Below are 12,345 nucleotides of genomic sequence, written 5' to 3'. Positions count from 1 at the left end.
AGTGTGTGTGTGTGTCAGGCATAGTTATTGTGTAATGTGTTTGTGTATGTGTGTGTGTGAGGCATAGTTATTTTGTAATGTGTGTGTGTGTGTGTGTGTGTGTTAGGCATAGTTATTGTGTAATGTGTGTGTGTGTGTTAGGCATAGTTATTGTGTAATGTGTGTGTGTATGTGTGTGTGTCAGGCCTAGTTATTGTGTAATGTGTGTGTGTGTGTGTGTGTGTGTGTTAGGCATAGTTATTGTGTAATGTGTGTGTGTGTGCGTGTGTGTGTATGTGTGTGTGTGTTAGGCATAGTGATTGTGTAATGTGTGTGTGGTTCCTGTCCTCTGTGTATCTGTTGTTCTGCACAAGCAGACTGGTGAAAATGAAGAGAAGTAAGACAGAACCTCACAGCAGTGAAGAGTGATGTTCTGGACACACTGAAGAGTCGAGTAAATCACATCATGTTCTGCACACTGGACAATAAAAACATGCTCTTTTTTCCTGAAATAAAATGTCTAAATAAATACAATACATTTTTTGGGAGAATATAACTTGGGAATGGCTTTATGGTGATGGATGTGTCTTCATTTTTGAGTTGATTTACTTTTTTTCTCTCCAAAGCCATAACAAAACAAAGTGTATGAATTTGTTTATTTTTTCACAAACATATACATTATTTGACATGCATTGACTGGTCATATTTCCACATGAGTGCATTGCAGTAACATAATAACTAAGATTACAATGCAACACTGTAGCGTGTGTGTGTGTGTGTGCATCATTTCTTCATGGCCAACAGCACCAACACCTCCCCTCTCTCTGCACCTGCAACATGTACATTAGCACTGTAGTGTGAGTTGTGTTGGATAACAGCATCCGCTAAATGAACTCAGCTCACATACTCATCAACATGTACATTGGCACTGTAGTGTGAGTTGTGTTGGATAACAGCATCCGCTACATGAGTAGATGAACAGGGTATCACCAGCAGCAACTCTTCCTCTCTGTAGCACATATATTTCACTTCTTGCACTCTTCACTTCTTCTTTGCACTATTGTTATGTTACAATTCACAGCTCCTGTATATAGCCATTCCGCATTGTATATACTTTCTTAGACTTCTTAGACCGTTGCACTGTTTGTTTTGTACTGTGTTGTAATGTATATTCTGTGTAAGCACACTGAGAGCCACTTTACCACGTCAAATTCCTTGTTTGTGCAAACTTACTTGGCCAATAAAACCTGATTCTGATTCTCTGTCTGAGTGGGAGGGGTTAATAAGGGGGCATCTGTGTCCCTCCACTCCCCCTCCCTCTGCAGCCACTGCTGTTGATCCTCCTGGGATGGGGGCATGTAGTGTCTAGTGTAGTGATAGGGGCATCTACACCCCCCTGCCATGTCTTCTGAGGGAGCAGATCCTGATGACTTATTCTCTGAGCGGAACCACCTTTTCTTCATGGCTAACAGCACCAACACCTCCACTCTCTCTGTCTGAGAGGGAAGAGTTAGTTCAAATGAGTGTCTGTGTGCCTCTGTCTTAGAGGGTTGAGTTAGTTCATATCAGTGTCTGTGTGCCTCTGTCTGAGAGGGTTGAGTTAGTTCATATCAGTGTCTGTGTGCCTCTGTCTGAGAGGGAAGAGTTAGTTCATATGATCTAACCCTGTGTGCCTCTGTCTGTGAGGGAAGAGTTAGTTCATATGAGTGTCTGTGTGCCTCTGTCTGTGAGGGAAGAGTTAGTTCATATGAGTGTCTGTGTGCCTCTGTCTGAGAGGGAAGAGTTAGTTCATATTAGTGTCTGTGTGCCTCTGTCTGCAGCTGCTGCTGTTGATCCTCACAGGATGTGGGGCAGGGGTAGCATCTACTGCCAGTGGTCAGTCTTGATCCCTGCAGGGAGGGATGTGTAGTGGGTGTAGCACCTGCATCTCCCTGCCATGTCTGGATCCGTGTGGGGGCAGAGGATGGGGAACAGTGGGGTGAGGGTGGTAGCATCTACATCCCCCTGCCATGTGATCTGAGAGGGGCAGATAGGGGGCACTCTAGAGTCACTCAGACACAGACAGAGAGAGGATGGGTTTGTGTGTGTGCTGCTGACACCCCTAAAGTAAGGAGGCTGCAAACACTCCAGCAAGATCAGCAATTTTGATCAGCACTTTTATAAAAATAATAACATTAAAAAGTTATGGTTCCCAGGCCAATCTCACCCTGAATAAAGAGAAATAAGAAATACGTTCAGGAGAGGCAGCCCCTACCAACAGGTGAAGAGAGACTGTATGACGCTTTATCTGTCAGAGGATGGCTAGTCTGGCAAAGAGAGGTCTAATTGGTTGTTAAAATAGACATAGATTTTTCCCCCACAAACATTAATGAATAAAGAAACACAATTAAAAATACAAAAACATGCACATCCATCACACATGCATGAAACAAAATGGGAGAAAACAGGGTTATAAATGCAGTAGCGGCGTGTCCCTTCTGAAAACTGAGGAGGCCCCAACTAACTTTAGAAGTGGAGGCGGAGTGAGGCGGTGAGGTGGCGTTTACTTCCTGATACAGGACTTGACTATGAACCTGCAGTTGTGTCTTTGTGTCATCAAGTCAATTTCATGTTACACACATATTACAGACCTTTACTCACAATAAAAGAGAGAAACCATTTCAAAATACTATCCTGTGTTCATTTTTGACAGTGGCATTTCACTGACTAAACTCAATGGAGGACATTCAGGTTAATAGTTTGTCATATCTTTGTGATGGCATGACTGTGTTTCTGATCTGATTGGTGTGAAGACAACACCTTCCTCCCCGCATTTGCAATTTACTGCATGTTCTCATGGAAGCACATGTGTGTGTGTATGTGTGCATGTGTGTGTGTGTGTGCATGAGTGTTTGTGCATGAGTGTGTGTGTGTGTGTGCATGTGTATGTGTGTGTGTGTGTGCATGAGTGTGTGTGTAGTGTGTGTGCATGAGTGCGTGTGCATGACTGTGTGTGTGTGTAGTGTGCGTGTATGTGTGTGTGTGTGTGCGTGTGTGTGCATGTGTGTGTGCATGAGTGTGTGTGCATGACTGTGTGTGTGTGTAGTGTGCATGTATGTGTGTGTGTGTGCGTGTGTGTGCATGTGTGTGTGTGTGTGTGTGTGTGTCAGTGGGATGATTCAAGGCAGAGACCCAGATGGAGATTTCCAACAAGTTTTCCTGAACAGAAGTCCAAAGAACGAGTCCAAAGGGAGAATCCAAAAAGCCAGAAACAGGTCAGAACAGGTTAGATCAGTGAAACAGGTAAACTATCCACATAGACATGAATCCAAAAGACAAACAGGCAATGTGAGAAGGATCTTAGATCAAGAACGGCAAACGCAGTAATACGATAAGATGATATTCAGTCTTTAAAAAGCCCACTGCTAATTGAGGAACAGTCTACAAGTGATGATATTCAGTCTTTAAAAAGCCCACAACTTATTGGGTAACAGTCTACAAGTGATGATTTTCAGTCTTTAAAAAGCTCACAGCTGATTGGTGTTGATGTCCAGGTGAGGCTGAGCAGGACTGGAGTGGGCGTGGCTGAGAGGGCTGGTTAGGCTGATGAGGTGATACAGTGAGAGAGACGGAGGGATGAATGTGAGGTGGGGAAATACAGCACTCTAGAAAATACTCTACTGTCACAGAATTGGATTGAACTATTTGGGCCCATTCTTCAATGTTATTCAGCAAAAAAATCAAAAGTCAAATGGTTAGGTGTGGTGTGTGTGTGTGTGTGTGTGTGTGTGTGTGTGTGTGTGTGTGTGTGTGTGTGTGTGTGTGTTACTCAGCAGCTGCTGCTGTCACTCCCCAAATTCTGATGATGATGTTCTCTCCTCTCTCCTCTCCTCTTGTCTGCAGATGCCTGTGAGCTCACACTGGACCCAAACACAGCAGGCAGACGTCTCTCTCTCTCTGAGGGGAACAGAAAGGTGACATGTAAGACTAATGAGCATCCTGTCCACCCAGAGGGATTTGACTACAGGTATCAGGTGTGGTTTAGAGAGGGTTTGTCTTTAAGGGAAATAAACCACCTTTAAAGAGAATAAACAATGACATGAGAGTCAAAACTAAAAGTTAAAGGCAAACTTAATGATTATAAATAATCAAACACAAATCGCTGTAGCAGTACTTTTTTTTTTTTTTTTTTTGCTCTGCCGGATATCTCACAATGCTGAGATCTGCTGAGGCCTGACACCACACAGTAGTGTCTGCTGACCACACTGGCCTCCCTTTTACAGAGGTGGAATTCACCGCCCCTTTTGGACCACACCACCTGCATAGGTAACCTGTAGGAGTTAATCTGATGACACTAGAGGTGAGGGACTGACTCCAGATCAGCCTATACGAGTTAATCTGATGACACTAGAGATGAGAGACTGACTCCAGATCAGCCTGGGTGATATTCACCCTCTGATGGCCTTTTCAGTCAGTGATCAATGCTGCCTGTGTGGATTGCTGTGTTTGGTGTTACTGTGAGTGTGAACATATAATACATTAACACCCTGAACAATGTCTGCACCCTGAGCTGACACAGAATACCCAAAGGTCCAGTCCCAAACACTTACAGCATCTAAACCATTTTACTCTTTCTTTAAGAATATGAACTCAAGGCTGAAGGAGGGTGTTCTGATGGTAACTGTGGTTTCTAAGCAATAAAAACCTTTTATAACACCTTGTACAGAAACACAAAGTTCACTCTGAAACATTTAACAACCAGTACAGGTGGAACAGGTCTTAGGTGGTTACACTGATCTCAAGGTACGTGCATTTCTTTGTTTTGTTGTTCAATTGAAATGGATATAGGTCGAAAGTACAAAAATGAAAAATATATCTACATTTGAATCGATAACTGCTCCTGATTGTCAGGCATATACATGAATGCTCTAAACAAACGTATATAACCTGTTGGCTGGAGGATTTTCAAGGTATATTAATGTACATGTAAACTAATGCTCTCTTAGATTTTAAAGTAGACTAGGCTTCATTATGAATTGTTTTATCATATTGTCCTTGTGCTGATTTCTTGCCTGTCCCATGTCATGTGACCCCATACTGTAACATGTCTGTCCTCATGTCTCGGTGACTCTTAACATGGTGTCTGGAATCTATCAGATTTGTATCACTTGTTGGTACCAAGTAAGAAGTTACAGAGGTAGAGAAGAGGGTTGAGGTTTTTCCTGTGGTCACAAAGACCCTTATGGTTAAGCCTGTCCCCTTGCTAAAGCAGGGCTGTTCAGGGGTCATATAGTGTGCTGGGTGTCTGTGGGAGTTTGTACTCCCAGAGGAGAGAGGCTGACTCCAGATCAGCATGGTAACTTATGCAGTCTCTCTTATCAGCGTATCCTGTCAGTGAGTTCAAAGGTCATGAGGTGCTGAGCCTTCCTGCCTATTCTCACTGGGCAGTCACTGCTGCACAAAGTCTGTTTGCCGTATGAAATTAGGGCCCAGTGTATGTAAATGCACTGAGAGTATAAATTAGGTGGGTATTCTACTTCTTTCTGTGAATAATAACTTTAATCTCTACCAGAATCATGGTCACCCTTCTACAGGGTTCCAATGCTGGTTCCAAACACCTTTGGTGATAAGACAGAAGTCAGATTTATTCGCTGTGCATTAGCTCTGGTAGTCCACAATGACAAGTACCTGAAAATTACATTGCTGCACTGTCAAAATTGTTCAGCTGGAGATTAATCTATTGCAATGTCACTGCTTCTGGATATGAAACAGTCTAATTCAGTCATGCAACAACAACCAGAAACATTCATGTCCTTCCATTGGTATCCAACAACAACTAATAGAACAAACATGTACAAAACTGTTGGCAACAATAGCTAAGGTTGATTATTTGAATATGGGAATTAATTTGTGACATTGACACTGTGGCAGCAGGGTTTTCCCGAGACCCCAGGTTGTGAGCTCCCTTTAAGCAATGAGACCCCAGGTTGTGAGCTCCCTTTAAGCAATGAGACCCCAGGTTGTGAGCTCCCTTTAAGCAATGAGACCCCAGGTTGTGAGCTCCCTTTAAGCAATGAGACCCCAGGTTGTGAGCTCCCTTTAAGCAATGAGACCCCAGGTTGTGAGCTCCCTTTAAGCAATGAGACCCCAGGTTGTGAGACCCCAGGTTGTGAGACCCTTTAAGAAATGAGACCCCAGGTTGTGAGACCCCAGGTTGTGAGACCCTTTAAGAAATGAGACCCCAGGTTGTGAGCTTCCTTTAAGCAATGAGACTCCAGGTTGTGAGCTCCCTTTAAGAAATGAGACCCCAGGTTGTGAGACCCTTTGAGCAATGAACAAAACATAAGGATCTCGCCCCAGAACCCATTAAGGCAAAGTAAATACAAACCCACAAGAAGGATTTACTTTCCCTTGAAAAGCTGAAATCAGTGACTGTAAAAATATGATTGGGTTTTTGTCCCTGGGCAGCCTGAGTTTGCGCCTTTTTATTTCCCTACTCCTGTCTGCTCTGCTGTTGTATCCCACCTACACCACATTATGACAGCAGATCTGATCTCAGTGTCACAATTTATGCCACAGTACAATACTTAATGAATGAATATGATAGCAATAGATTTGTGTGTGTGTGTGTGTGTGTGTGTGTGTTTGTGTGTGCTTGTGTGTGTGTGTGTGTGTGTTTGTTGACACTGTCTGAGTGGTTAGAGGAAATCACAATCACATTTGGTGAAAAAATATTTCCCTATTCCTGTTATTCTGATGACGAGAGACTGCCTCCAGATCAGCCTTCAGGAGTTAATCTTATGACACTAGAGGTGAGGGACTGACTCCAGATTGGCCTGTAGGAGTTAATCTGATGACACTAGAGGTGAGGGACTGACTCCAGATCAGCCTGGGTGACATTCACCCTCTGATGGCCTTTTCAGTCACTGATCAATGGTGCCTGTGTGGATTGCTGGGTTTGGTGTTACTGTGAGTTTGAACATGTATTAAATTAACACCCTGAACAATGTCTGCACCCTGAGCTGACACAGAATACCCAAAGTTTCAGCACTGAACACTTACAGCACCTAAACCATTTTACTCTTTCTTTAAGAATATGAACTCAAGGCTGAAGGAGGGTGTTCTGATGGAAACTGTGGTTTCTAAGCAATAAAAACCTTTCATAACGTCTTGTACAGAAGCACAAAGTTCACTCTGAAACTGTTAACGGTTAACGGTTAGCATTTGTTTGTTCTGCTGTTCAATTTAATATGGATGGAGGGTGAAAATGAAAAAAATATCTACATTTGAATCGATAATTTATCTTGATTGTCAGGCATAAAAACAAATGATATAAACAAAAGCTTATAGACCTGTTGGATAAAGGATTGTCAGGGTAGATTAACATGCACAGAATCTGATGCTCTAAGATTTTAAAGTAGACTAGGCTTCATTATGAGTAGTTTTATAATATTGTCCTTTTGCTGATTTCCTAACTGTCCAGAGTCATGTGACCCCATACTGTAACATGCCTGCCCTCGTGTCTCGGTGACTCTAAACATGGTGTCTGGAATCTATCAGATTTTCATCACTTGTTGGTACCAAGTAAGAAATTACAGAGGTAGAGAAGAGGGTTAGGGTTTATCTTGTGGTCACAGAGACCCCTATGGTTAAGCATGTCCCCATAGCTAAAGCAGGGCTGTTCAGGGGCCACATACTGTGCTGAGTTCAGTGCTGTGTGTCTGTGGGAGTTCATCTGGTAGTACCAGAGGAGAGAGGCTGACTCCGGATCAGCACGGTGACCAGTGGCGTAACGTAGTAACGACGGGCCCAGGTGCAAGATATTATGACGGGCCCCCCTAGTGAAAAAAAAAATCGTAGCGTTCCCTACTTCCGCAACCGCGTCTAAAAACAACGCTAATCAAAGGTGTTTGTTATCGATATAAATAGCTTAATTAATCAACCTTACATATTTCAGAAGCGATGGTTGTGTACACAATGAAGTCTTGTTAGACTCTCAGCAGGAACATTTCTTACCGTAAAAATTGTTAGAAAGTAATAATAATAGCGACCAGTAGGCTATAACTTGTCTTGAAATGTATATCTATCACAATAGCCGTAGGTTACCTGTTGCATGCTTGCTGACACACCATTGAGGGCAGAAGCAGTGATGCTGATCCCAACTGAACTGCTGCACTGCTGACTGCACAGCTTTGCCGCTTTCTCCTCCTGTTCTTTTTTCTCTTGCCCTTTTCTACTTCCACTCTTGTGCTGAAAAGGCATTGTTAAGAGTAAAGTTGTGCTGTGCTCAATGAACTAGGTTATCAGACTGTGAGAAGGTGAATTTCTTCCCTTCTCACTGTGGCACGAAAAGGGCTGTTGCCCGTTTAAAAGACTGACCCCCCCCCATGATGGTGCCATGATTTTGGCCTAATCGGCCAAGCAGGTGCCCAGGGTGCCACGCACTTGAGTTCCGCGGGGGTACGGCCTGAATGTTTTTGTTTGTTTATTTTGTATGCACTGTGTTTGGGTTTATAGCCCTGTGTAAATAAATATATATATTTTTATGACAACCACCATCTCCTGCACGGTTCTTCCCCACTTCCCCACTGAGTCCAGTCGCCACATCCCCAAACAACGTGGGGTGACCATCCGGTCTCTCACACAGACCTTCAAATTGGTTTAACTATAGCTTATTGTATTGTCACATGATCAAATAGAGACTTGAAATTGGACAACATACATATTACACGGCGCGTATTTGAACATAAGCATATCCGAGAAAATTTGATGCTGTACTGAGGGTGGGCCAGTCGAGTGACGCCTGTCGCTGTGCTTGGAGAGGGGGGCCCGTCGAGCGGCGCGTGTATATCTTTGGGCCCGGCTACGGCACCCGACACCCCACGGGCCCAGGTGCAGCCGCACCTGCTGCACCCCCTATAGTTATGCCCCTGACGGTGACTCATGTAGTCTCTCTTATCAGCGTATCTCATCAGTGAGTTCAAAGGTCATGAGGTGCATGTAGACACAGCGTTATCAAGACTGTAAATCAGGTTTTTACCAGCCCGTGAAAGTCATCCGTGACCAATAGCTTGTCAGTACTGAAAAAATGGTTGAAGCTTAATGTAACTTGCAAGTGTATCCTAACATAAATTATGTATCCTAAACAAGTATCCTAAACATTATTATTTACCAAAATGGTCACGTAGGCCTATAGGGGTTATTGATGACAATAGGACCAGGAATCACCACAGCCTTTCTCTGTGTAGGCCTTTGCTGAAGTCAGTTATCTATTAACAGTTAGAACTACTTATTCGAATCCCAGGAGAGTAGCATAGAGTATAAAGCAATATTTAGACTTTTTCAATCTATTGTTTGACTTGCTTTAAACTAGCTAAAACACCCTCTAGTAAATTAACAAAATATATTTGTGGATTATACAGGGCTTTAATGTCATTTCAGTTTATTAACTAATTCTGTATTACATGATTTCTGCTGTTCTGGCCTAGTGAGACAACTGAAATGGATCAAGACGTGGAGGAAGCTGCAGGTCACAGTAAGACACTCAGACCAGAGTCTGCACTACACAGCGGTGTGACCATGAAGAATGACCAGGACGTGGATGATCCTGTAAACATGAGCAGCACATCAACACAGACCAATGCAGGGTGAGTACAGAAAGCATGAATTCACTCACTACAACACAAACTTGCTCAAAGACACGTAATGTGGCAAAGTACTCCATTATGTTGTTTTCGTAATTCTTGGAAGCCAAAATCATAATTGAAATTGAAATAGCTTAAGTGCCCAGCCCTGGTTATAGTACAATACACTGTGGAAATTGAACTGTGAACACATTAATTCATTCCACAGAGAAATTAGTCTATGTTGATTGTTTTTCTTGTCTCTCCTTGTGTTTGTTGACGACACACACACAGACCTCCATCTCCAGTGCCCAGCTGTGTGTCCATGAAGAGTGGCGGGTCCCTGTCTGAACCTCTTAACTTCAGCAGTGAACCAGTTCCATCAGGTCTAAAGTGAGTAGTTATGTCAGTGTTGTCACATGCATTTCTACACACACTCACATACACTCAACAACACACACACACACACACACACACACACACACATACGCGCACACATACACACACACACTGTTATGAAAGAGGATTGGTAAAAAGCTAAAGGCTGAAGCTTCCCATCCGTAGCAAAGGTACAATTTAATCCTCCCTGCGCACCAGCCTCATCAGGTCTAAAGTGATTTATCAGCCTTAAGTTTTTAGAAGAGATTCAAACCAATATCCCTCTCTCTCTCGCTAAAGAAGTGAAACACGACTCCTATTATTTCTTAGTACGGCTGCTCATTCAGTTATAACTCAGCATGTGGTCGCTGACGTCTACACCGCCCATATTAAGCAGCAACACATGGCTCTCTTTGGCACTCTTTGTTTCATGAGGGGGGAAGTAGCTGGAATTCCATTCACCCTCATTATGTCATGCAGTTTTACATATGTGAAGTACTTGTGCCCCAATGCCAATACCTTACCCCTCCTCGCCACAGGAGATTCCTCTTTTCCTCTGCTGTCACATCAACACCTACCATGTCTATATTCACATTGAGTCAGCTGATTTCTGACAGCTCATCTTAATCTGTATGTACCTAAGGCAAGCCATGTAGATAGACATTCATAGTCTTCAGTTCTTCAGGGGTAAGTCACAATAATTGTGGAAAACTGACATATTATGAAACAATAAACTGTCTATGTATCCCTCTCTATGTATGCAGAACTCATCCTCCACTACAGCCTCTTCTGGATGAACACACAGACACGGTAGAAAGCAGCAGACACCTGCACACTGAACACACACCAGACAGAAGGAGCAAACTAGGTGAGGGTTTCCTGATGATTTACTTTTATCAGATCTGATGAAGGAGTTACGGTAGCACTTTCTAATGATCACATATTTATAATGCATTATTGTCAAAGGGTAACCGTGTCAAGGGTCTCCTAGGGTAGGCACAAAAGGCAGCAGGGAGACAAAAACTCTCTCTGTCTAATGGTCATATATTTATAGTGCATTATTCTGTCTTAAATTATAACCATTTATAATTAACTGACCTAATTAATCATAAAGTTGGTTATGAGTCATTGTGAAGACATAAACATAGTTATAATGAGTGTTACAATGACATAGCTTCTTTATAAGACATCATAGGAACTTATAATAATAATAATAATAATAATAAAACTTTATTTATATAGCACCTTTCATGCAAAAGAATGCAGGTCAAAGCGCTTTACAGCAAATACATAATATGCAGACTTATATAAAGATTATATAAGATGTCTATCTACTTATAGATGCAGACTTCATATAAAGTGTTACTGGAGTAGCTTATAAGACAGTGGTCAGGAACCTTTTCAGCTGACAGAGCGTTACAAAAATAGTGATACAAGATTGTTCTTAAAGGAGAGAAAAAAACAGTATATGAATATATGAGTTATTATTGTTGTCATTGTTGTTTTTACGCATGGACTTAAACTGATAATGAAGAACACATTGATGTGCTTTTATACACAGAAATTACATTTCATGGCAACATCAAAGTGTTTGAATAGTGTTTGGTCATTTGTTTGGTCATGTTTGACCAAAGATACTTGTGTTATTAAACTGTAGTATGATATGATATATATTTTCTTCATACTCTAAATATGTGTTGCTAATTGTTTAAAAAAAATGAAATACATAAAACATAAATAATCCTGATATTTTGATTTGTACTGGTTATATGTATGTTCAAGTAGTCTTGGAATGTCCCTTATTTTTAATAAAACTTTTTTTGGATAACTTTAAAACTTGTCAGTGAAATTGTCAAACAATTACTTGCATTGTTAAAAAGGTTTAAATCCAAATGTAAACCCTAACCCTAAATCTAAATCAAATGTTTTTAAAAAGCATACTGACATTTATATCAGTCTGGTCAATTATGACCGATACCTCAACAAGTCTTACCATGTTGCAAACACAACATAAGCTTGTCTAGAGCAGGGGTCGGGAACTTCAAGCCTTTGGACCATATAGCATTTACACTGGAACATAAACTTATTTACATTAAATCATTGACTTTTTTCTGTTTTGCCATTCAGTGAGAGAATTCATATTATAATTATGCATTATTATAATAAATGTATTAATATACAGTATAATTAACATATTATGTAATACTACAACATCATTACTGTAACAAATGTGTTTAAGAAGGCTAAGTGTAGTGCTAGATCATCAGACAGGGTTTTAGACTGTAGCTCTACAGCAGATCAGAAAATTACCATTTTAATTTGTAAGGAGCAACAGTAGTGAAAAGACAATGAATATTTGTGTCTGGAAGGCCAATGATAATTTGGC

General features: G+C 41.6%; 1 protein-coding gene across 1 annotated transcript in view; it reads left to right on the top strand.

Moving 5' to 3' along the window:
• Window positions 1-10,790: 10,790 nt before the first annotated feature.
• Window positions 10,791-12,345, top strand: part of LOC105893559 (NLR family CARD domain-containing protein 3-like) — a gene marked incomplete at its 5' end in the record, with an annotated part of 78,133 nt that continues 76,578 nt past the window's right edge. Inside the window, one exon of the mRNA XM_042703623.1 lies at window positions 10,791-10,827. Within this exon, the coding sequence (XP_042559557.1) occupies window positions 10,791-10,827 (37 nt within the window). The remainder of the gene's footprint in view (window positions 10,828-12,345) is intronic.

Source organism: Clupea harengus, chromosome 24, assembly GCF_900700415.2.
Source record: "Clupea harengus chromosome 24, Ch_v2.0.2, whole genome shotgun sequence".
Classification (NCBI taxonomy): Eukaryota; Metazoa; Chordata; class Actinopteri; order Clupeiformes; family Clupeidae; genus Clupea; species Clupea harengus.
Note: the sequence above shows the minus strand (reverse complement) of the source record. Positions and strands in the feature narration are given on the sequence as shown.